General features: G+C 39.5%; 1 protein-coding gene and 1 long non-coding RNA gene across 9 annotated transcripts in view; one reads left to right on the top strand and one right to left on the bottom strand.

Moving 5' to 3' along the window:
- The window catches only part of LOC106884388 (NAD kinase), an 86,547-nt gene that overhangs the window by 30,409 nt on the left and 31,971 nt on the right, over positions 1-24,167 (bottom strand). For 6 of the 7 annotated variants that reach the window (XR_016241272.1, XR_016241273.1, XR_016241274.1 and 3 more), the window contains one exon: positions 4,138-4,267. Coding sequence is in view for 4 of the 7 variants with exons in the window: in XM_014935741.3 (XP_014791227.1) it covers positions 4,138-4,267 (130 nt within the window). In the remaining 3 variants the exon portion in view is untranslated. Of the gene's footprint in view, positions 1-4,137; positions 4,268-9,892; positions 10,033-24,167 lie in introns of those variants that run through there. The other variant, XM_052966012.2, reaches the window with a different exon arrangement.
- On the top strand, positions 415-18,693 carry LOC128247261 (uncharacterized). 2 transcript variants are annotated; one of them, XR_008263615.2, is made up of 3 exons: positions 415-833; positions 9,739-9,787; positions 9,920-18,693. It is a non-coding gene; the product is annotated as an uncharacterized LOC128247261 (long non-coding RNA). The 2 variants fall into 2 exon arrangements; XR_008263614.2 differs by lacking the exon at positions 415-833 and adding an exon at positions 4,974-5,389.

The following is a 24,167-nucleotide window of genomic DNA, read 5'->3' as shown; positions in this document are numbered from 1 at the left end:
CAAACACACACGCATATACATACATATGACGGGCTTCTTTCAGTTTCCGTCTACCAAATCCACTCACAAGGCTTTGGTCGGCCCGAGGCTATAGTAGAAGACACTTGCCCAAGTGCCATGCAGTGGGACTGAACACGGAACCATGTGGTTGGTAAGCAAGCTACTTACCATACAGCCACTCCTGCGCCTATTTGTACAAGAAATGTGTAAAAAAAATAGGCAGAGAGAGAGAGAGAGAGAGAGAGAAAGAGAGAGAGAGAGAGAGAGAGAGAGAGAGAGAGAGAGAGAGAGAGAGAGAGAGAGAAAGAGAAAGAGAGAGACAGAGAGAAAGAGAGAGAGAGAGAGAAAGAGAGAGAGAGAGAGAGTGAAAGAGAGAGAGAGAGTGAAAGAGAGAGAGAGAGAGAGAGAGAGAGAGAGATGAATGTTTCCAACACTTTAAAATTTTTGATCACTCTTTGATCAAAAATTAGTCTATGTTGGCATTTGATTTCTCCATAAAACAGAACAACAAATTACATTGGCCTCTAGATGTTTTGTTGTTTTCTATGGATATTAGAAGATTTCCAGAATAATTACTTTAACCCTTTAACAGTCAGATTACTCTGTCAAATGTGATGCTTAGTTTATGCACATTGTTTTCAATTAATCATACATTATCTTGTAGCTTTGTGACTTCAGTTATGTGAGTGTATATTTCTAGAATGACATTGTAGCACAGGTGTGAGAATCACATCTGGCAAAATTTGAACATAGAACAGGTAAAATATTTTTTCCATTCACCCCTTTGATACCAACCAGCCTAAGATCATCCCAGTTTTTATGACACTAAGCAGGTAAGTTCTGAAGTGTTTATATTTAAATTGTACCATTCTATAATTTTACGTATGAACTTTCTGTTAAATTATGTTCTAAACAGCAACTGAATAAAGGGAAATTTAGTTATTTTACTGAACACCTCTGAATCCTTGATTGTCAAAATTAGATCTCATCATTTATGTGTTTCAATAAAAATATTACGTGACGGCACCACCGTTCGAGCGTGATCGTTACCAGCGTTGCCTTCCTGGCACTTGTGCCGGTGGCACGTGAAAAGTCATTCGAGCGAGATCGTTGCCAGTGCCGCTGGACTGGCTCCTGTGCAGGTGGCACGTAAAATACACCATTTGGAGCGTGGCCGTTGCCAGTACCGCCTGACTGGCCTTCGTGCCGGTGGCACGTAAAAGCACCCACTACACTCTCGGAGTGGTTGGCGTTAGGAAGGGCATCCAGCTGTAGAAACTTTGCCAGATCAGATTGGAGCCTGGTATAGCCATCTGGTTTGCCAGTCCCCAGTCAAATTGTCCAACCCATGATAGCATGGAAAGCGGACGTTAAACAACGATGATGATGGTCACATCCCTCTTTTTCAGGTTCATACAAAAAAAAAGAACCTAAACCAAATGCCTTTTGAATTCTTTGCAGCATTTAAAAATATCAAACTTTTCTATGAACACCTTCTATGGACCAACTGTTACCATTTTTATTTTATTGAAGTAATTTGTTTTTTGCAGCTGGATATAAATAACTCATCTGCTGTTTTTATTGCTATTGTTTTGAGAGGATTGCAGTTCCAAGGCAAGGGTAGAGGCAGCAATAAAGGAAAAAAATAAAAAAGGACTTGGACATTTCAGTCAAGTGCTGAGTGTAGAGGGAGATGGAGAGAGGGTGGATGAAAGGAATACAAAACAATTTCAGGCCCATTTACACTGTTTGAAGATGTTCATTCAGTTAGAGTCAGAAGAGACTATCTACAGTAGTAGTAGTAGTAGCAGAAAGAGGAGGAAAGACTAATTACATTGAGCATGATTAGATGGGAGTGACATACATAGTATTGCTGTTGGTGGTGTGTCCTAGGTCAATTCTAATCTATGATTAAAGGTGTTCCAGCCATGACTATCTCATCTTTTTCCTTCCCAACTTGCTATAATATCGCAAGAACTAGATAATCCAATGTCCCTTTATCCAAGTAGGGTGTGATGTATGTGAGAGAGAGAGAGAGAGAGAGAGAGAGAGAGAGAGAGCGAGAGAGAGAGAGAGAGCGAGAGAGAGAGAGAGAAAGAGAGAGCGAGAGAGAGAGAGAGAGAGAGAGCGAGATTTAGCTGTTATTTGTAGTATATCAATCACCACATAGAGGTTCCTTCACAGGTTCTCACACATGGAGTGCTTGTGGATTTGATCACATAATTGCAGCAGATGTAAACATGATCTAGATTACGTCAGGGTTTCCTGAGTTTTGAGCACACTGTGAGGTATCATAAGCTAATAATTTCTACCATTAATTTGGATCATATCAAACCATGTGAGTGAAAGTGGTTTGGACTCTACCTGTTTTTGGTTAATAGACTTAACTACCCAGTTGAACTCTATCACCAATTGGCCCCCTCATGCTTCAAGTGGAATCCAACTGCAAAGGGCCCAGAATTAATTATAATGCCAGGGCCTTTTTTTTCTAAGAATGTTGGCCTTCTGGAAATCCCTTCATGTATATGTCCTTTTTGCAGCTGTTGATTGTGCAACAGATTAAAGTTGCACATTAAGGGTGTCAACCTCACCTGTTTCAAAGAGCCTGCAAAGGACATGAATACTGTTACATTCTTTAGACAAAATTAATGGGGAAAAACCCTCAAAAAAAACATGAAGGAAGTAATGATAACAAAGGAGTAAGAAGATACAGCTAGCTAGTTAATATTCAAGCTGTGTAACAGGATATGAGGAAATAAGATAGTTTTGTGTAGGCATATATTCTTCAAATCTGTCAACACTTTCAAAAGAAGGCACAGCCTTACGTCAACTAGTTTTCACACAAAAACTGCAAAAGGAAATATCAAAAAGACTGTCTTCGTGACTTACAACATGCATGTGTACATACAGGTGTGAGCAGACAAGTGTAGCTGATGTTTATAATTGTTAATCAATGATTTATGAGCATGGAGGTATTGAGCAACACTGCTATATTTTTTGACTTTACGATTAGAATCCTTTATATCTTAGCATCTGTTACAATAACACACAGACAGACAGACAGACACACACACACTACTTACTGGCACTCTGTGTATGACTAAAAGACTTGAGGCAATATTAGAAGACACTTGTCAAAGATACCACACATTGGGATTGAAGACCAAACTATGTGGCTGCAAGGCAAGCTTTGTAACCACAGCCTGTGTCTATTTATTGAATTGTCATCATCATTCAAACTTCACTTTTATAAATGGATTTATGAATGAAAGTTTGGTAATTGCACTTATTTCCACCATATGACACTTATTATTGCAAACATGTTTTAACTAACCTATACTATACACACACACACACACAAATACATTCATATATATATGCCTCGAGCTGGAGCTGTAATTCAAAGGGGCCAGCCTTGTCATATTCTGTGTGAGGCTGAATGTCCCTGAGAACTACGTTAATATTATGCATGTCTACGGAGTACTCAGCCATTTGTGAGTTAATTTTATCCTCGTGTGGTAATGAAAAGTGAAATTGACAGCCAATATTTGTTGTGTCCTATGTAAGAACTTTTCTTTGGATTTATGTATCTACTGTCTCTCTCACTTCCTTTGTGCCCCTCTTCTTTCCCACCACTTTTGATTTAACAATGTGTGTATGTATCTATGTATCTACTTCTGTTGCGATGTGATAAACATTTAAAAATGCAAAATGAACACTGTCACCACTCATTGTCTCTTTCACTTTTTCCCTCTTACTTCCTCTCTGAAACATTTAAAAACATAAAACAAACGCCATCGCCACTCACTGTCTCTTTCACTCTCTCTCTCTTACTTCCTCTCTGTCCTCCTCTCTCTTGCTTTGCCACTTCTTTGAAGTGCGATGCACACAGCAGGTACGTACAAAAACAAAAAGTTAGCGTATTAATATCATTGATGATGATAGCGAGACAGCTGGGTGTGAACCTGGCTATTATTAAATTGGAATTTTTGCTATTTTTGTCATTGTTAAGCTATCACAGACTAAAAGATTATTGGTAACAGGATGAGATTAGATTGACTTATGCTCAAACTAGTTATCATTCCTAAATATCATCAAGTGGAATAACAGTGGAAACAGCAAATATAACATACTTACATAAGTAAGCCAGAAGAGAACCTCAATAAATGGTTCAAACATATTGTCACCAAATGACTTTTTAAGCACCAGAACTGTTTCTGGAGGTTCTGACCATTTTAGTTTCTGTCCTGTTTGTTCCGGAATTGTTCTGGAAGATAAAAAAAAAAAAAAAAAAGAAACCATAAAATCAGAAAGATTGATAGAGCACAGTATGAAATTAATATAAAAGGGTTTGGAGTGGAATATTAATAAGAATTTAACGACTTGGTCATGAATTCATAGTGTCTAGCATTGCGATATAAAACTAATGTTAATGTACACATATGTTTTATGATTAATGTTTACAGCATAGGCACAGGAGTGGCTGTGTGGTAAGTAGCTTGCTTACCAACCACATGGTCCCGGGTTCAGTCCCACTGCGTGGCACCTTGGGCAAGTGTCTTCTACTATAGCTTTGGGCCGACCAAAGCCTTGTGAGTAGATTTGGTAGACAGAAACTGGAAGAAGCCCGTCATATATATATATATATATATATATATATATGTGTGTGTGTATGTGTGTGTGTGTGCTTGTGTGTCTGTTTGTCCACCCAGCACCGCTTGACAACCGATGCTGGTGTGTTTACGTCCCCCGTAACTTAGCGGTTCAGCAAAAGAGACCGATAGAATAAGTACTAGGCTTACAAAGAACAAGCTCTGGGGTCAATTTGCTCGACTAAAAATGCGGTGCTCCAGCGTGGCCACAGTCAAATGACTGAAACAAGTAAAAGAGTAAAAAGCATAGTGATATAAGTCCAATCACAATAGAGACCACATGTTATATGATTAGTGTTACAAGAGCAAATGCAATATAGATCATATAAATGTTATATTAGTGTCCAGTTTTGATAGTAAATGCAGTTGAATGACTAATGTTTATTTATTCTTACTGAAAGAAATAACCAGAAGACAAGACATTCATATTTAAGTGACAGGTAGGATTAAGAAAGATGTTGGTTTGTATTTAGGCAAGAAACAACAGCTGTTAGTTTGTAGGAGGGTGTATTGACCAACCTGCTCATAGGTTGCCAGATCAAATCCACTTCAGGTACTTTGTTATACTTCTCCTGGGCAGAAGAGTACTGTCAACATCAGCTCAATTAATTTAGTTTTCTACAGAAGTGTGTGGGGAATAGGAATGAGGTCATCTGGAAATGTGATGCGACTTGCAGTAAGCCAGGCCTCCTATTCAAGGGATGATTAATTTTTTATCCACCTATGAAACCCTAGAGGTAAGCATTTACTCTTAAAATTGCATAGGGCTTATGAGTTTATGAAGCATTGGGGGAGAGAGATAGATAGATAGATAGATAGAGAAAGAAAGAAAGAAAGAAAGAAAGAGTGTGTGTGTGTGTGTGTTTTCCCCAAACTATGAGTTAATGGGGTTTTATTTATATCTTGTAAATGTTGTTAACAGCTGATCTTTGACATTTCTGCTGGAGTATTGAATGTTTGTTCCCGAGGGTGTTACTGAAACTGTCAAATAAGATGTTGACATCTCCGTGTGGAAACACTCTAAAGCTGTAACAGTTTAAACAAACATTACTTCTTGCTTTTGTTGTACAGTTAGAGATATTTGTAGTAAATAAACAAAAACATATGAATTGCTCACACAAAAGTAGGTAGGGGACATTTGTATCAAATTGAAGACAAATAATAACTAAATAATTTAGAACTGCATATATTTGTTGTTGATTAAATTTAGCCCTGATCAAGCAGACTTATGGTCTTAGGTCTTCCAGCCATGACTGCCTCATCTTATATTTAGACATTTATGTTTTTATTTTTTACTTGTTCCAGTCTTTGGACTGTTGCTATGCTGAGACACCACCCTGAAGGGTTTTAGTTGAATGGTCCTTATTCTATCAGTCTCTTAAGCTGAACTAAGTTACAGGGACATAAACAAACCAACACCAGTTGTAAAACAGTGGTGGAGGACAAACACACACACACACACACACATGATGGGCTTATTTTGGGTTTCACCAACAACCAAGTCCACTCACAAGGCTTTGGTTGACTCACAGCTATTGTAGAAAACTAGGAGCCATGCAGTGGGACTGAACCCAGAACCATGTGAATGGAAAGCAAACTTCTTACCACACAGCCACAAGGTCTTTCAATTTTTTGAGGTAATAGGGAAGAGTTAGCTACTATTTCTAGCAGGTCAAGGACCACACATGTTGGTTCATTTATAGTTGTGTTTAGCCCCAGGTCAGCTCTGATTAAACAAACCTATGATCAAAAGTGCTCCAACCATGATTAATCCAGCTCTTGTCTAGACCAGGGGTTCTCAACCATTTTTTATCTATGGATCCCTTCGAAATACTATTTTATTCTGGTGGACTTCAATAACCATTTGATGTTTAAAAACTAGTTAAAAAAAAAAAAAAATTCTTTCAAACTCCCTATTTCATTTTTCACACATTAACTTAGGCAAAGAAACCTGTTTTCTGCAATACATACCAATACATATATCTAAAGTAAAATTTTTTCAAGGGCCCTTAAAATACTATTGTGGACCCCCAATTTACTATTTGGTTGCATAACAATCTTATATGGACCCTGGTTGAGAACCACTGTTTCTAAGCATACATAATCTAATGTATCTGGGGTTTTCTCCTTTCAAAAGTAGTAGTTTGATTTGAAGCAAGATCTAGCTGCTATTTCTAGCAAGCCTAATGTTTATTGGAGGCGCAATGGCCCAGTGGTTAGGGCAGTGGACTTGTGGTCATAGGATCGCGGTTTCGATTCCCAGTCCGGGCGTTGAGAGTGTTTATTGAGCGAAAACACCTAAATCTCCACGAGGCTCCGGCAGGGGATGGTGGCGAACCCTGCTGTACTCTTCCACCACAACTTTCTCTTACTCTGTTTCTGTTGTGCCTGTAATTCAAAGGGTCAGCCTTGTCACACTGTGTCACGCTGAATATCCTCGAGAACTACGTTAAGGGTACACGTGTCTGTGGAGTGCTCAGCCACTTGCACGGTAATTTCACGAGTAGGCTGTTCCGTTGATCGGATCAACTGGAACCCTCAACGTCGTAAGCGACGGAGTGCCAGCAACAACGTTTATTAAATATGAAGCTGGGGAGCTGCACCGGATCAAGTTGATAAAGTGTTAGATGCCTGTGTAACAGTTAAACTATGCTTATGATTAGAATCCCATCAGCTGCTCTGAATGGTAGCGTGTTGCATTAATATCCAGGACAATTATGAACAGTCCAGTTCATCTGTGAGTAAATAGGTTGATACAAGCAGGAGAAATACTGCGTTAGCTCTGATGAGTATTTTGTTAGTTTGGCTGCTGTTTAGCTTCTATCTTCTATAGCGTGGAGAGAGAAATGTATTTTGATGGGTTTCCTTGATATACCTCAGGAAACATTTAATGGGTGATGGAACACACTGTTACCACTGTTATATTTAATGGATTTTTGAACACATGCTCCCTTATCGGCAAGTATATCTACAACTATGTAAAACAGTAGAACCTATGGCAACTAGTCACGATCTACATGGATAAATAGGAAGCACATTAAATTCACAAGGTGAACTAATTTATAACATTTTACTATCTACGGTTATAATAATAATACTAAGCTGACAACATGAATAACAACTGGAAAACTATTTAGTTAAGGCAATAATTTACTATTTACAGCTATAGTTATTAATTCTTTCTGCAACAGGTACAAGATCTGAAATTTTCTAGGTAGGGGTTAACTGATTATGTCAACCCTAGTGCTCAACTGGTACTTAGTATATCAATGATGAAAAGCAAAGATGACCTTAGTGAAATTTGAACACAGAATGTAAAGCCAGAAGAAATGCTGCCAAGTATTTTGTCAGGTGTGCTAACAATTCTACCATCTCATCACCTTTATAATTATAATTATTCATCATCGTTGTTTAACGCCCGCTTTCCATGCTAGCATGGGTTGGACGATTTGACTGAGGACTGGTGGACCAGGAGGCGACACCAGGCTCCAATCTGATTTGGCAGGGTTTCTACAGTTGAATGCCCTTCCTAATGCCAACCACTCAGAGAGTGTAGTGGGTGCTTTTACGTGCCACCTGCACAAGGGCCAGTCAGGCGGTACTGGCGATGATGGCCAAGCGGTACTGGCAGCAAATAAAATATGACTGTAGTTTATATCATCTTTATCATTATTGTTGATGTCGTGTGGCCAGAAGTGAGTCACTACTGTTCTAGCAGAGGCAAGATCAAAAGTGTTCCAGCTATGACCATCCCAACATTTTTCCTAGGTACAGTGAACCCAAAGTCATTATTATCTAATGTGTGTTTTCCTGAAAGACAAAAATATATCGGTCACGACAATCTTTTTTTTTCTAAGTATATCTAGGACTACATTATCTATAGAATTCAGACATTTTGCCTAACACTTATTATTCTGGCAATTTCACACTTTAACTGTGCTCAAAAGATGCAGGCATGGATCTGTGGTTAAGAAGCTCACTGTGCAACCAAGTGGTTTTGGGTTCAGTCCCAAAGTGCTGCACAATGGATAAATGCCTTCTACTATAGCCCTGGGCTTGCCTATGTATCATGAGTGAATTTGGTACATGGAAACCATATAAATATAAACAAGGCACACAGAGCTGTGTAAGGTAATGTAGTGAAAGCATGCAATAAAATGAAGACTCTTGAAAATATCATTTTATTGGGCCACAGGTGTCCAAGAAATTGAGGACAAAATAAGTATAAAATGCAGAATGGAGTTTATGTCAAGTAAAAAAGAAGTCAACAAATACAAAAATCATAATAAAAATTTTAACAAAAGTCCTCCACTAGCAGGATGATCACCAAGATAAATTCAAGGGAGACTCCATGCAAAGCTGCAGATTACTCTGCCATGTTCGAGGCATCAAAAGACTCCTCTCCTAGTTCCTTACCTTCTCCTTCAGAAAAACATACTAAAGGTAGGCCCATTCAGCACCCACCTTTCATTATGTACACAAAAAGTAGTACCTTCCTCTTTAGTTTGATGATAATGACATAATAATAATAATGATAATAATAATAATAGTTGTCGGAGATCATGAAGGAAAAAAATGCTTTCTAATTGATGTATCAATACCAGCAGATGACAACGTTTCCCTAAAAGAAATAGAGAAACTTTTCAAAATACAAAGACCTGGAAATAGAGGTAACTCGAATGTGGAATCTAAAAAACAGAATCAATTCCTATCATAGTAGGTGCCTTAGGTAAGATAAAAAAAAAAATATTCAGACAAATACATAACAAAAACACCAGGACTTACAAATATATATAACATAGAGAAAATTGCACTACTGGGCACTGCACACATCCTACGCAAAACACTTTCAATACAGTAACCATAAGAGCATCACAGCAAACCACAGCACATACCCAAGGCACACAGAGCTGTGCTCGGTAGTGAAGTGAAAGCACGTTATAAAAATAAAACTACTGAACAATAATAATAATAATAATGGCTTTGAATTTTTTTGGCACAAGGCCAGAAGTTTCGGAAAATGGAGGGTAAGTTGATTATATTAACCCCTGTATTCAACTGGTACTTATTTTATCAACCCTAACAGGATGAAAATGTTGGCCTTGGCATAATTTTAACTCAGAACACAGAGACAGGTACGTGCTAACAATTCTGCCAGCTCACCGATAATAATAATTATCATCATCATCATCATCATCATCATCGAATTTGGGGTTTTTGAGATAAAAACAACATCTTACCGTAAATACATGTTTGCTTGCTTGCAGAAAACACTCTAATGATGTTTACAGACAGAGAAATGTACAGACAAAGACAGAGAGGTACACATTCAATGAAACAGAAAGTAAGAGAGAGAGAGAGGTGGGAGCGACACAAGGAAAGTAACAGAGACATAGACACTGAAACCAAGCAATAAAACACCAGGAAATAGAAAACTTGTTTTTTTAGCCAATGAATTCGGTGCAACGGGATTTCCTGAATGTATTTATTTTTTATCTGAAATATTAGCAAGGCACACCTAGCATTATAGGATAATTTACAAATAGATAAAAGGATCTGCAACTAAGAGGAAATCAAGTTTAAAACAAACACTTCCTCTGTTACTTGTCGGTTCAAATCCCACTCATGTCAACTTAGCCTTTCATCCTTCCAGGGTTAATATAATAAATTCCAGTCAAGTACAGAGGTTGTATTATAAAATACCCCCTTCCTCAAAATGTATGATCTTGTACCTAAATTAGAAATTATAATATTATTGTTGTTGTAAAGGCGGCAAGCTGGTAAAATCATTAGTACACTAGACAAAATGCTTCATGGCATTTTGTCTTTACATTCCGAGTTCAAATCCTGCCAAGGTTGACTTTGCCTTTCATCCTTTTGGGTTTGATACAATTAGTACCAGTGGACTACTGGAGCCAATGTAATTGACTTAACCCCTCTTCTCAAGGATTATTATTATCATTAAGGTAGCAAGCTGACAAGAATCATTAGTGCTTAACTGTATTTCTTCCATTTCTTTACGTTTTGAGCTCAAATCCTGCCAAGGTCAGCTTCGCCTTTCATTCTTTTGGGGTCAATTAAATAAAGTGCCAGTCAAGCACTAGGGTCAATGAAACTGATTAATCCCCTCCTAAAAATTGCTGGTCTTGTTTCAAAATTTGAAACCATTATTAATTATTATCATCAAATTTTTTTTCAGGTAGTAGATTGGCAGAATTGTTGGAGCTAAGGGCAGATAGTTATAACCCTTTATACTCTGAAAGCAAATCTTGTTGAGGTTAACAAAGTTTTATATCCTTCTATACATTAGACACAGATTTCACGAAGTGGGTACAGACACAACTGTCTTCACATGAGGTACTTCAAATTATTCCACTAAACACGACATTCCAATAAGTACAAGATCTCAATGACTTCCTCCAGCTTCCACGAAATCTCAACGACTCCTATGACTTCGATGAACTCTCAACAATTCCTATGGCTTCCATGAACTCTCAACCAATATGCTATTCTTTGTAAGAGTTTGGCTAGTCCATTCTTCCACTCGCACAGGGGTGTCAATAACTCTTGCCACAATATTTCTCTCTTTGAGATTTACTCCCTAGGGAAGTTTAATATCTCTTCCGTTTAGGCATTACTTTCAACCATTCTGTTTGTTTCCTCTTTCTTGTGCTGCTACGCCTGGGTTCATGACACTGGAACATCAAAGGTGTCATAGAGCACTTCCATCATCATCATCATCATCATCGTTTAACGTCCGCCTTCCATGCTAGCATGGGTTGGACGATTTGACTGAGGACTGGTGAAACCGGATGGCAACACCAGGCTCCAATCTAATTTGGCAGAGTTTCTACAGCTGGATGCCCTTCCTAACGCCAACCACTCAGAGAATGTAGTGGGTGCTTTTACGTGTCACCCGCACGAAAACGGCCACGCTCGAAATGGTGTCTTTTATGTGCCACCCGCACAAGAGCCAGTCCAGGGGCACCGGCAATGATCCCGCCCGAAAGATTCCATGTGTCGCCCACACACGAGCCAGCCCAGGGGCACCGGCAACGATCCCGCCCGAAAGATTCCATGTGTCGTCCGCACATGAGCCAGCCCAGGGGCACCGGCAACGATCTCGCTTGAAAAACCTCATGTGTCACCCGCACAAGAGTCAGTCCAGGGTCACTGGCAACGATCTCGCTCGAAGGATTTCGTGTGTTGCCCGCACATGAGCCAGTCCAGGGGCACCGGCAACGATCCTGCTCGAAAAACCTCATGTGTCACCCGCACAAGAGCCGGCCCAGGGGTGTCGCCCGCACATGAGCCAGTCCAGGGGCACTGGCAACGAACCCGCTCAAACATTTCATATGTCACCCGCACAAGAGTCAGTCCAGGGGCACCAGCAACGATCTCGCTCGAAAGATATCATGTGTCGCCCGCACATGAGCCAGTCCAGGGGCACTGGCAACGATCCCGCTCGAAAGATTCAGGTGTCGCCCGCACAAGAGCCAGTCCAGGGTCACTGGCAACGATCTCGCTCGAAGGATTTCGTGTGTTGCCCGCACATGAGCCAGTCCAGGGGCACCGGCAATGATCCTGCTCGAAAAACCTCATGTGTCACCCGCACAAGAGCCGGCCCAGCGGCGTCGCCCGCACATGAGCCAGTCCAGGGGCACTGGCAACGAACCCGCTCAAACATTTCATGTGTCGCCCGCACATGAGCCAGTCCATGGGCACTGGCAACGATCCCGCTCGAAAGATTCAGGTGTCGCCCGCACATGAGCCAGTCCAGGGGCACTGGCAACGATTCCGCTTGAACGATTTCATGTGTCACCCGCACATGAGCCAGTCCAGGGGCACCGGCAACGATCTCGCTCGAAAAACCTCATCACGGGTATCTTTTCTTTTTTCCATATATTTTAAAACTTTTTTTAAAATGTCTTTTGCATTCCCATTTTTCGCCAAAACACTAAGCTTAACATTTAAGATCAATAAAACAAAGTACTTATCAAATACTGGTTTTGATTTAATCACTTAATCTCTCCCCACAAATTTCTAAACTGGTGCATATTTAGTGAGTTTTAAGTGCCTATGTCAAAAGCTTGCAATGATTCTCCGCAGAAGACACAAAGTGCTGTGAAGGGCTGATGACAGCAGCTGGAATAGGAAAAAACAGTTGAGCAGATATATATTGCCTGGTTTGGATGATCTACCCTATATGTTAACCTAACTGAAGGAGGCCTTAAAACATAAAATTTTATAAATTCATATTTAAATTATAATTCAAATATAAACATTTTAAATGACCAAATGATGAAACCAAAGAAGTTTGCTTACTTCTGTCGGGGTTTCTAAAGGAACAAGTGCATGTATAAAACCTTGATTTAAATAGAGTCACAATGAAGCAAAGATGAAGAGCAAAGAAAAAAATTTTAAATGCTAACCAAATCAAAATCTAAACAAAACTTTTTTTAAAAATCATACAAATGGATACACTCATGAGAGAAAACTATAAACAATGTTTTGGTGGTGGATTTACAACCATTAACCATGGTGTAAGTGAAAAAAACTATTAGGAGATGAATTTAGAATGAGAAATGCTTTATGAATGGAATGAATGACTGAAATAATCATGCATCAACACCCAAGTAAATATAATCAGATGGAAATATATGCCATTGTTAGCAGTGTGGGAATCTAGTTGGCTGGAAAAAATTGTACAACTTAAATTTTCTATGAATGCAGTTTGCAATAATTTCTGAATGGCAGTTGTGTAATGTAGTCTTTCTTCGTGCCGGTGGCATGTAAAAGCATCCACTACACTCTCGGAGTGGTTGGCGTTAGGAAGGGCATCCAGCTGTAGAAACTCTTCCAAATCAGATGGGAGCCTGGTGTAGCCATCTGGTTCACCAGTCCTCAGTCAAATCGTCCAACCCATGCTAGCATGGAAAGCGGACGTATGATGATGATGATGATGATGATGATGATGATGATGATGATATGGCAGCCCTCCATAGTGGGCTGCCATATCTGTTTTTTCATATACTTCATGCCTTGAAAGTATACTCCATTTACAATGACATAGCATTGAAATTTTCTTTAATGACCAAAAGATGGAACCAAAGAAGTCAATTTGCTTTTGTCAGGGTTCCTAGAGGAAAGTGTGTGGAAAAAAAAAACCCCCTAAAAAATCCCTTTGATTTAACCCTTTAGCATTCACATTATTCTGTCAAAAATAATGCTTATCTATTCACAATATTTTCAAATTAATCATGCACTATCTTGTAGCTTTGAGATTTTGATGAGGTAATTTGATTTTTAAAATGATATTGTAGGGTAGGTATGATAGACTGGATCTGGCCAGTTTGAGCATAAAGCAGGTAGAATATTTTGGCTGGATATGGCTGGTTCAAATACTAAAGAATTAAGTTATGCAGTCATACTGACAGCCTTTGAATTGTTAATGCTACCTAAACATTGATACACAAAAGCTTTAACCATGAAGTTAGGTTCTACAGAGCAGTTTGCATGAATTAGATGTTTTTGCTTTTATTATATGTTTACTAAATTTATTCCTTCATTTAATGATGTTTTCTTTAAATTACTGTACTGACCAGACTCCAGACTGTTGGATGTTGTTATACACATTTGGTCACATGCAGCTTTTGAGTGATGTTACCTTGCTGGTTAAGAGGGCAGGCCAGCGCATGGCTCAGTGATTAGAGTGTCAGGATCACAATTATGAGGTAGTGAGTTTGATTCCCAGACTGGGCTCTGTGTTGTAAGTTTGAGGCCTTAGGATTTAAAATGAGTATTAAACTTCATTTATTGCAAGCCCATTTGGATTTCTTTCTGGAAAATCTGGGGTGGGGGTGAGTGAGGCGCAGAAGAAAAGGTTTAATCAAGACAAAGGGGATGGAAAGAAGATATCAAGGAAAATGAAATGTCAGTTTGATGGCTGACTACTGCTGGATGGTGCAACGTCCATTAAATGCCCACAAGCGAAAGAGTTCCAGGCATAGTTACCAAGTGTAACAGAATAGATTTTGAGGTGATGAACCATAAAGTGAATGGAACCCTTGTAAAAAATTTTTTTTTCACCTTTTAATTGCATTTGTACCATTTTATTTTGCTAAGTAAAGAACCAAATTCATTTTTATTAGTGACATTTTGTCCTACCATATGTGGATTTACCTACAGATTATGGTATATTTTACCATTAAATTGTGAGAAAACTTTAGGTAATGAGAAAGGGCTATTCTGATATTTCAAATAAGCACCACAAAAATATATAAAATAACACACAAATATCAAAATGATTTTCAAAAAGTTCCATTTTGCAGACATGCGTTGGAGAATTTTTTCAAAAAACAGTTCGGGGATTTAGATTTTGAACATCAGACATTTAGGATCTGGGAGATTTTTTTCTATAATCGAAAACAAAATTAATTATGCAATGAAAGTAATTTTATACGTTAAGATCATTTAATACAAAGAAGGAAGTATTTTTGAATGACTTGTATTTAATGATTTTAACATATTCAACATATATCACAAATTACACTTGTGTTAGAACTGCAATGCTGTATGGTAGTGATACAGATCTTTGAACGGAGCTGGAAAGAAATGAAGCAAGCATCTCCACTGGATGTGCAATGTAAGTATGAATGTAGGACACAATAGAAATGTGCAGAGAAAAAAAAACACTGGGCATCAGTGGAATCAGAAGTAGTGTGTAAGAAAGAAAATTGCATTGGTATGATCATGTGATGCATATAGATGAGGGAAGCTGTATAAAGAATGCTGATCACTTAATGTGGATAGGGCTTGTGAAAGATGGAAACCCAGGAAGATATAAGATGAAATGGTGAAGGATGATCTCAGGACCTTGTACCGCACAGAGGAGATGACAATGAACTAGTATGATTGACAGTTCTCAAGAAGAACCACCTAACTTGGCAAAACTAAGTTCCAGAAACATCCTGAGTGTGTGCATGTGTACAATTGGATTCTTTATTCAAATTTCCCTCCCAAGACACCCTACCACTCTTCATCTCTCTAACTGCAGTTCTTCCTTGAAGCCACTAATCTTTCTAACTATCTGAAACCATTTCATTTCATATCAACCCCTCATCCTTAATACTGTCCTCTCTAACCACATTTATATTGGCTCCTCTCCCAACTGAGCCTCCAAATCATCTCACCTTGGCCGCCATACATCTCTCACTCTTCTCACATACTATACTTGCCTCTCTCTCTCTCCCTCACACTCTTGCAACCTACTCAGCCACTTGTCATATCTCTTTCTCTTTCTCACACCTTTCCTTTGTCTACTTATCACCATTGGTCACTTCTCCCTCACCCACTATTCATTACATCCACCAATCAACCCTACCCAACCTACTCTTTCGTACCTCCCCTACTTATCATCCATTCAACACCTGTTCTTCAGTTATTATATTCACTACTCCCACCCATTCACTCCTCTAACCTCCATTCACTCCCATGCTCCTAGTTTTGGCCCCATTCAATTTTACTCACCTCCTGGGACAAAATAGTGAAGCATGTTGACGATTCACACAGATGTTTCATCACCACTATTTTTATCTTTTCCTAGCTTCACCCCAATCACCTTTCCACACTCTTTTAAAATATGAGTATCCAAATATGGCCCCTCTGTAGCAAGAAACCTGTTCTGCTCTGGTCCCTTCACTTATACTTTAACACCTCATCTCCTAGTATAAAGCTACCTCTCTTGGAGTTCATACTCAAGCTCAAACCATCCTGAGGATTCAGCAGGCCTTTGGTGATGATACCATGGGCAAAGCTCAGATCAAGGAATGGTACAAGTGCTTTGAACATGGTTGCACCTGAGTGGAAATCATGGCACACTCAAATGAGCCAGCCACAAGCCGAAATGAGGAGCCGATTGAGAAAGTTTGGTGAACAGTCATGGAAGACCATTCATGTAACAATCCAGGAAATTGCTCGGGATGTGGGGATTAGTATATGCCATCGTAATGGAGGATTTGTGTATGCAGAGTGTTCATAAAATTCATCCCCAAGGTGCTGGTGAGGCAGCAGAAGCAACTCCACATGGAAATTGCTCAGGACATGCTGAACTGCACAAACTACAACCCAGACTTCATGAAGACCATCCTTACGAGTGAAGAGATATGCATTTCTGGTCCCTGCTTGATGCATTTAGTCATCTTGCATGAAAATGAAAATCTGATGAAGGTGCAGTACACATCTATAATATCCTAGGTGTAACAGCAAGAAACAGATGCAGCCTACTAGCATGAAAATGTTCGTGCATATGCAGAAAGAGTGGCATCACTTCTCACCCAAAGGATTTTGTCCACACAGCATTAGTTTTGACATGAGAAAATAATGTTGGATACTTTCTGAACACACTTCGTATGTGCACTTACATAATGAACATTTAATGTAGTTTCATAGAAAAATACATTATTACAGAAATTTAAACTCTTCATTGCACATTAATTAGCTTGGACAACAGATATCACTTATGCCAAGCCAAACATCTGATTAACTGCAAATAATGTATCATGTGCATCTATAATTTTTAGGTTTAAAATACATATACATCATAATTAAATACCGTGAATCCTCAAGTATAATTCGCATTTTCCCCCCAAAATTTAAAGGTCAAAATCCCTAGTGTGTACTATATACGAGGTTAAAAATGAAAAATAATTTTCTAAGCAATGTCCGAGTCTCTATTTGCTGTTCGGCAATGTTTATTCAGACGCATTTTCTGATGTCGGGATTGTAACTGATAGTGATAAATATGTAAAGGCAATTTACTTAATAGTTATTTTTCACTGTTATTTCTTTATTTTCTGCAAAAAAAGTGCACAAAAAAGCTACACATTTGCATTATGTTATATATACAATAACAATAAAGGATGTTACCGTATATACGCTTACAAACCAAGGACGTTATATAGACTTCCTTGACTCAAGTTAGAGAAGGGGTACGTATTATACACAAGGTTTAGGTTTTTCAGAGGTACAGCCCCCTAAAAATTTTCTGCGTATTATACTCAAGGGCGGACTATACTCGAGGATTTACAGTAATTAAAGATATCAGAGCTAATTAAATAATTTATAAAGTTATTAACCTTTTTACTTGAGTACAGCATGAATATAAAGCAACTACCACTTTTCTATTCTTAAAAATCAGTAACATAATTTATCCTCATATCTTTTTTTGTAACATTCACATATAATACTAACCCACCACTTCAATTTTAACTCTGATGTTTTGTATTAAATTACTTGTACAGGCATGACTGTGTGGTAAGAAGTTTGGTTCTCAACCACATGGCTCCAGGTTCAGTCCCACTGAGTGGCACATTAGGTAAGTTTCTTCTACTATAGCCAAGAGCCGACCAAAGCTTTGGGAGTGAATTTGGTAGAAGGAAACTGAAAGAAGCCTGTCATATATGTGTGTATGTCTCCCACCACCACCACTACTTCATAAGTGGTGTTGGTGTGTTTATGTCTATAACTTAGTGGTTTGGCAAAAGAGACCAATAAAATAAGTACCAGGCTTAAAAAAAATAAAAGTACTGTGGTTGATTTGATTGAAATTCTTTGAGGCAGAGCTCCAGCATGGCCACAGTCTACTGACTGAAACATAAGAATAAGAGATCAAAACTATCCAAATAAATGGCACAGGCATGACTGTGTGGTTAAGAAACTCACTTTGCAACCATGTTGCTTTGAGTTCAGTCCCACTGTGCAAGTGTCTTAAACTTTAGCACTAGGCTGACCAATGTCTTGTGAAGGAACTTGATTGACAGTACGTGGAGGCCCATTGTGTGCAAATGTGTGTTTTTTGTCCCCCAAAACTGCTTGACAACTGATGCTGTTTATTTGTGACCCATAATTTAGTGGCTTGGCAAAAGAGACCATTAGAATAATTATTAGACTTATTAAAAAAAATAAGCACTGAGATCAATTTGTTCAACTAAACCCTTCAAGGTGATGCCCCATGGTGGCCACAGTTTAATGACTGAAACGAATAAGATAAAAAAAAAGAAAAAATAAGAATGGTAGTACAGCAGTGAAAAGATCTTAGAAACTACAGGAAACATTAAATGTTTTTTTTTCAAATGAAATTTCCGGATGAAGTAATACTGAAAGGCAGAAGATAGATATTCAGTGGTGTTGTTAACTTGCATTGAAGTGTTTCAGTATATTGTGTTTCAAATATCTGTTTCCTAGTCAATTCTAGATCCTGTTCGAAGCTGTATTAACCACAAACAAATATGGTTCATCTATCATTATGATCAGTAAATTTGGTGGGAGGAAAGTGAGAAGTGTCTGACTGAATAAGATGTAATGAAACCAGAAACTGTAACTGTGTTGACACTGATATGGGATACTGGGCTAAACTGCTGTGTTCTATTGTGATGTGATGTGTTGTATTGTATTACCCTTTACTCTCTCTTTTACTTGTTCCAGTCATTTGACTGCGGCCATGCTGGAGCACCGCCTTTAGTCGAGCAAATCGACCCCAGGACTTATTCTTTGTAAGTCTAGTACTTATTCTATCGGTCACTTTTGCTAACTGCTAAGTTACAGGGACGTAAACACACCAGCATCGGTTGTCAAGCGACGTTGGGGGGACAAACACACACACACACACATACATACATACATACATATCATCATCATCGTTTAATGTCTGCTTTCCATGCTAGCATGGGTTGGACAATTTGACTGAGGACTGGTGAAACCAGATGGCAACACCAGGCTCCAATCTAAATTTGGCAGAGTTTCTACAGCTGGATGCCCTTCCTAACGCCAACCACTCAGAGAGTGTAGTAGGTGCTTTTACGTGTCACCTGCACGAAGGCCAGTCAGGCGATACTGGCAACGGCCACGCTCGAAATGGTGTCTTTTATGTGCCACCCGCACAAGCCAGTCCAGGGGCACTGGCAACGATCTAGCTAGAAAATCCTACGGAAGCCAGTCAGGCGGTACTGGCAACGATATATATATATATATATATATATATATATATATACATACACACACATATATATAATATATATATATATATATACGACAGGCTTCTTTCAGTTTCTGTCTACCAAATCCACTCACAAGGCTTTGGTCGGCCCGAGGCTATAGTAGAAGACACTTGCCCAAGGTGCCACACAGTGGGAATGAACTCAGAACCATGTGGTTGGCAAGCAAGCTGAATGAACTGGAGCAACAGGAAATGAAGTGACTTGCTCAAGAACACTGAACGCTTTCTCACAGACACACACACACTGGAAAATGTGTGAGATCCTTGGTACAGTTGGGTATATTTGAAAAAAGAAAAATAATGACTTCACTGGTAGTTCTAATCAGTTTAATTTATTATTTTTTAATAATATAAATGTAAAATTCATATTATTAAAATAATAATAAATCAAACTGATTAGAACTACCAGTGAAGTCATTCTTTTTCCTTTTTCATAGATGTGTGTGTGTGTGTGTGTGTGTGTGTGTGTGTGTGTATGTATGTATGTATGTATGTATGTATAAGACTAGAAATAGATAAATTAATATGATTGCTAAAGAAAAGAGAATAGTTACTGAGAAAGGATAAAGTCTTCCAAAAATAATTACAGTGTTCATCAGCCAACAAGGACTCAAATCTATCTGCTCACTATGCTAAAATAGCAGCCAAATCATCCTCAGTTCACAGTACAATCAATATCCTTTAATATGTTCTTTCCATGCTTGAATGAGTTGAACTTATAATTTAGAAGAAAAAAAAAAACAGAGGGACAAATTGAAATGTGATCTTAAATATGTCTAAAATAAAGACAAGATGGTTACTACTGGAAACTCTTTGATAATAGGTGGGCTGGTTCAATATTGACCTGGGGTTAAAAAGCCTCTACTGTCCTCAGTTCTAGACATTTCTCCAGTTTATAGGAGAATCTGGAATGTTGCCAAGTCATCCACCAATGTCACACTTGTCCCTCCCATCCCCCTTCCATAAAGCTTCACTAAAGAAATGACTGTTCCTCACCTCTACAGTCCTATTCTTTTTTTTTCAAAAGTAGTTGTTGTTTGACCACAGGTGAGCTCATAACAAATAGATCTATGATAGCAAGCATTCCAGGTTGAGTTGAATCATTCTGACATGTTCGGCCTTTTTTTAAAGACAGTAGGATACAGTTTGAGAGAAATTTGACTGATATTTCTAGCTGTTTGAGTGACCATATAGAAGAACCCTTGTTGAAGAACCCTTCTCTTCAGTGACTATTACAGAAAGTGAAGAGGGCACCAGATACTAATGCAGTGGAAGCCACAGCTGATCAACAGTTTTGTCTTCTAACACAGGGGTTTTCAAACTGTGGTCCCCGGACCACAGGGGGTCCGTGGACAGCAAATACTTTTTATGGGCAATTTGATTTTATATATGTTTTTTAATCGAAATCTTTTAACTGACAATAAACCTATTTGTTAAATACTGTTAAATAAAGTATTAAATAAGGAAGCTGTGAACTCGGAACCTAACGGATGACCAATTATAGCCCTTACACAGCATACCTATTCATTTAGATCACCAGTGAACTAAACCCCTCATATCCTATATAGACAGATAGACAGATAATGAGTGTGTGATTGTGTATGTTGTTTGTCCCCCTTCCTGTTGCCTAACAACCAATGTTGAAATCTTCCGAGTGGGATCGTTGCCGGTGCCCCTGGGCTGGCTTTTGTGCAGGTGACACATGAGGTTTTTTGAGCGAGATCGTTGCCGGTGCCCCTGGACTGGCTCTTGTGCGGGTGACACATGAAATTTCTTCGAGCGAGATCGTTGCCGGTGCCCCTGAACTGGCTCTTGTGTGGGGTTGTCGTAGGATTTTCGAGCGAGATTGTTGCCGGTGCCCCTGAACTGGCTCTTGTGTGGGGTTGTCGTAGGATTTTCGAGCGAGATTGTTGCCGGTGCCCCTGAACTGGCTCTTGTGTGGGGTTGTCGTAGGATTTTCGAGCGAGATTGTTGCCGGTGCCCCTGAACTGGCTCTTGTGTGGGGTTGTCGTAGGATTTTCGAGCGAGATTGTTGCCGGTGCCCCTGAACTGGCTCTTGTGTGGGGTTGTCGTAGGATTTTCGAGCGAGATTGTTGCCGGTGCCCCTGAACTGGCTCTTGTGTGGGGTTGTCGTAGGATTTTCGAGCGAGATTGTTGCCGGTGCCCCTGAACTGACTCTTGTGTGGGGTTGTCGTAGGATTTTCGAGCGAGATTGTTGCCGGTGCCCCTGAACTGGCTCTTGTGTGGGGTTGTCGTAGGATTTTCGAGCGAGATTGTTGCCGGTGCCCCTGAACTGGCTCTTGTGTGGGGTTGTCGTAGGATTTTCGAGCGAGATCGTTGCCGGTGCCCCTGGACTGGCTCTTGTGCGGGTGACACATGAGACTTTTCGAGCGAGATGAGCGTGGCCGTTGCCGGTGCTGCCAGGCTGGCCTTCGTGCGGGTGACACGTAAAAGCACCCACTACACTCTCTGAGTGGTTGGCGTTAGGAAGGGCATCCAGCTGTAGAAACTCTGCCAGACCAGATTGGAGCCTGGTGCAGCCATCTGGTTTCACCAGTCCTCAGTCAAATCGTCCAACCCATGCTAGCATGGAAAGCGGACGTTAAACGACAACGACGTTGATTTGTTTAAGTTCCTGTAACTTAGTGGTTCAGCAAAAGAGACTTAGAAAATAAGTACTGGGGCTGAATTGTTCAACCAAACCTTTCGAGCCCCAATATGGCTACAGTCCAACAACTGAAACAAAGAACAGACAAAAGATTGTATAATGTAGTCCTGTATGCCTCAGTCATGGCTTGCACAGGAATGCTACTGATCTTTGACTCACTCAATCAGAATTGACCAAGGGCTATACAAGAACAACAACAGTAGTAGCAGCAGTAGCTGCAACAGCAGGGCCATCAAACTGAGGAAGACTGCCTGGTCTAATTAAAAACAATGTAGTTAGATCTTCAGTATTGATCTGGTATGCAGCTTGATCTATCTAATACGTTAATACTGGCTATTCAGTGTAATAGAACAATGTTCTGTTCTGCTTTTTATCAAATGCAACTGGTTATTTGCACTATTATATTACTGTAGCTTTCTTTGGACAGATAGTAGCTATATCCACCACATATACTTACAGGGTAAGAATTTACTTGAAAATTACTTCTAATCCTCTAGAAAAAGCTATACGGTTCTCCATTATTCCTCAGATAAACCTCATGAAACACAGTTGCTTAGGTTCTCATCCATGAATCTCTATTTTAGACGGCAGTGTTGCCAAGAATTGACAGCTCTACAGTTCATAGACATCAAAGCTCCGATTATAACTGACCCAGTGGTACTAGGCTTTCATGCTTGTTCAGTAGTACAACATCAACAACAACAAACCTCTGTTTTCCATGCTGGCCAGTCTGGCAGAATCTAGCAAGCCACCGGACTGCATTGGGCTCCAATGTCAGCTTTGACATGTTTTCTACAGGTGGATGGCCTTTCTAATACCAATCCCTTTACGGTGTGAAAGAACTCATCCGGTTCTTACACTCACTGTGGAAGAACTACTTCAGATGCTTTAACCTCAGTACAGAGTTGTACATCAAACAGCCAGGCCATCCCCAAAATTCTGTAGTACGGACTATTGTTGCTTAGTTACTCCCGACTGAAGTGAAACCTATAATCAAAGATGTTACAGCCATAATCACGCTGTCATTTGCATACCAAGGACTGTTACATGAACCAACATGTCCTTCCTTTTTTCAGAGATGGCTGTGGGTTATTTGGTTGTTATTTCGAGTGATCACTTAGTGACACTCACTGTAGTGCAGGTGGTAGTTATAAATGCTTCTTGTCACTATGAATACAAGACCCTTAAAAAACTGTGCATGTGGACAGGCATGGCTGTGTGATGAAGAAGTTTGCTTCTCAACCACATGGTCACAAGTTCAGTCACACTATATAACACCTGGGGTGTGCTCTACTAGTCTCAAGCCAACCAAAACGTTGTGAATGAATTTAATAGAGGTACACTGAAAGAAGCTTGCTGTATATATAAATATATATCTGGCATTGACACTTGTCACAACCCTGTGGCTCACCAGATCCAGTGAAATCATGCAGCCTGTGTCAGCATGGAAAAAGGAGGCAAAATGATGACGACGACGAAGAGGATATATGTATGTATATATCTGTGTGTGTGTGTGTGTGTGAGAGAGAGAGAGAGTCTCTCTCTCCTTGCCTTGAAATCATGAGATAGTTGTAAAGAAGTGTTACTATTATACAAGCAGCATCATTCATTTCCAATTCTGCAAAAACTTGTATGGCTATCAGGAAATATTAGCTTGCTTGTAGACATGTGGTGGCTGGTGACAGGGAGGCCAACTGACCATAGAAAATCTGCCTCAAACTTCATCCAACCCATGCAACCTTGGAAAAGTGGACGATAAAACAACGATGATGATGGTCAGACAGAGACTGAT

This window comes from Octopus bimaculoides, chromosome 3, assembly GCF_046866305.1.
Source record: "Octopus bimaculoides isolate indiv1 chromosome 3, ASM4686630v1, whole genome shotgun sequence".
NCBI lineage: Eukaryota > Metazoa > Mollusca > Cephalopoda > Octopoda > Octopodidae > Octopus > Octopus bimaculoides.
Note: the sequence above shows the minus strand (reverse complement) of the source record. Positions and strands in the feature narration are given on the sequence as shown.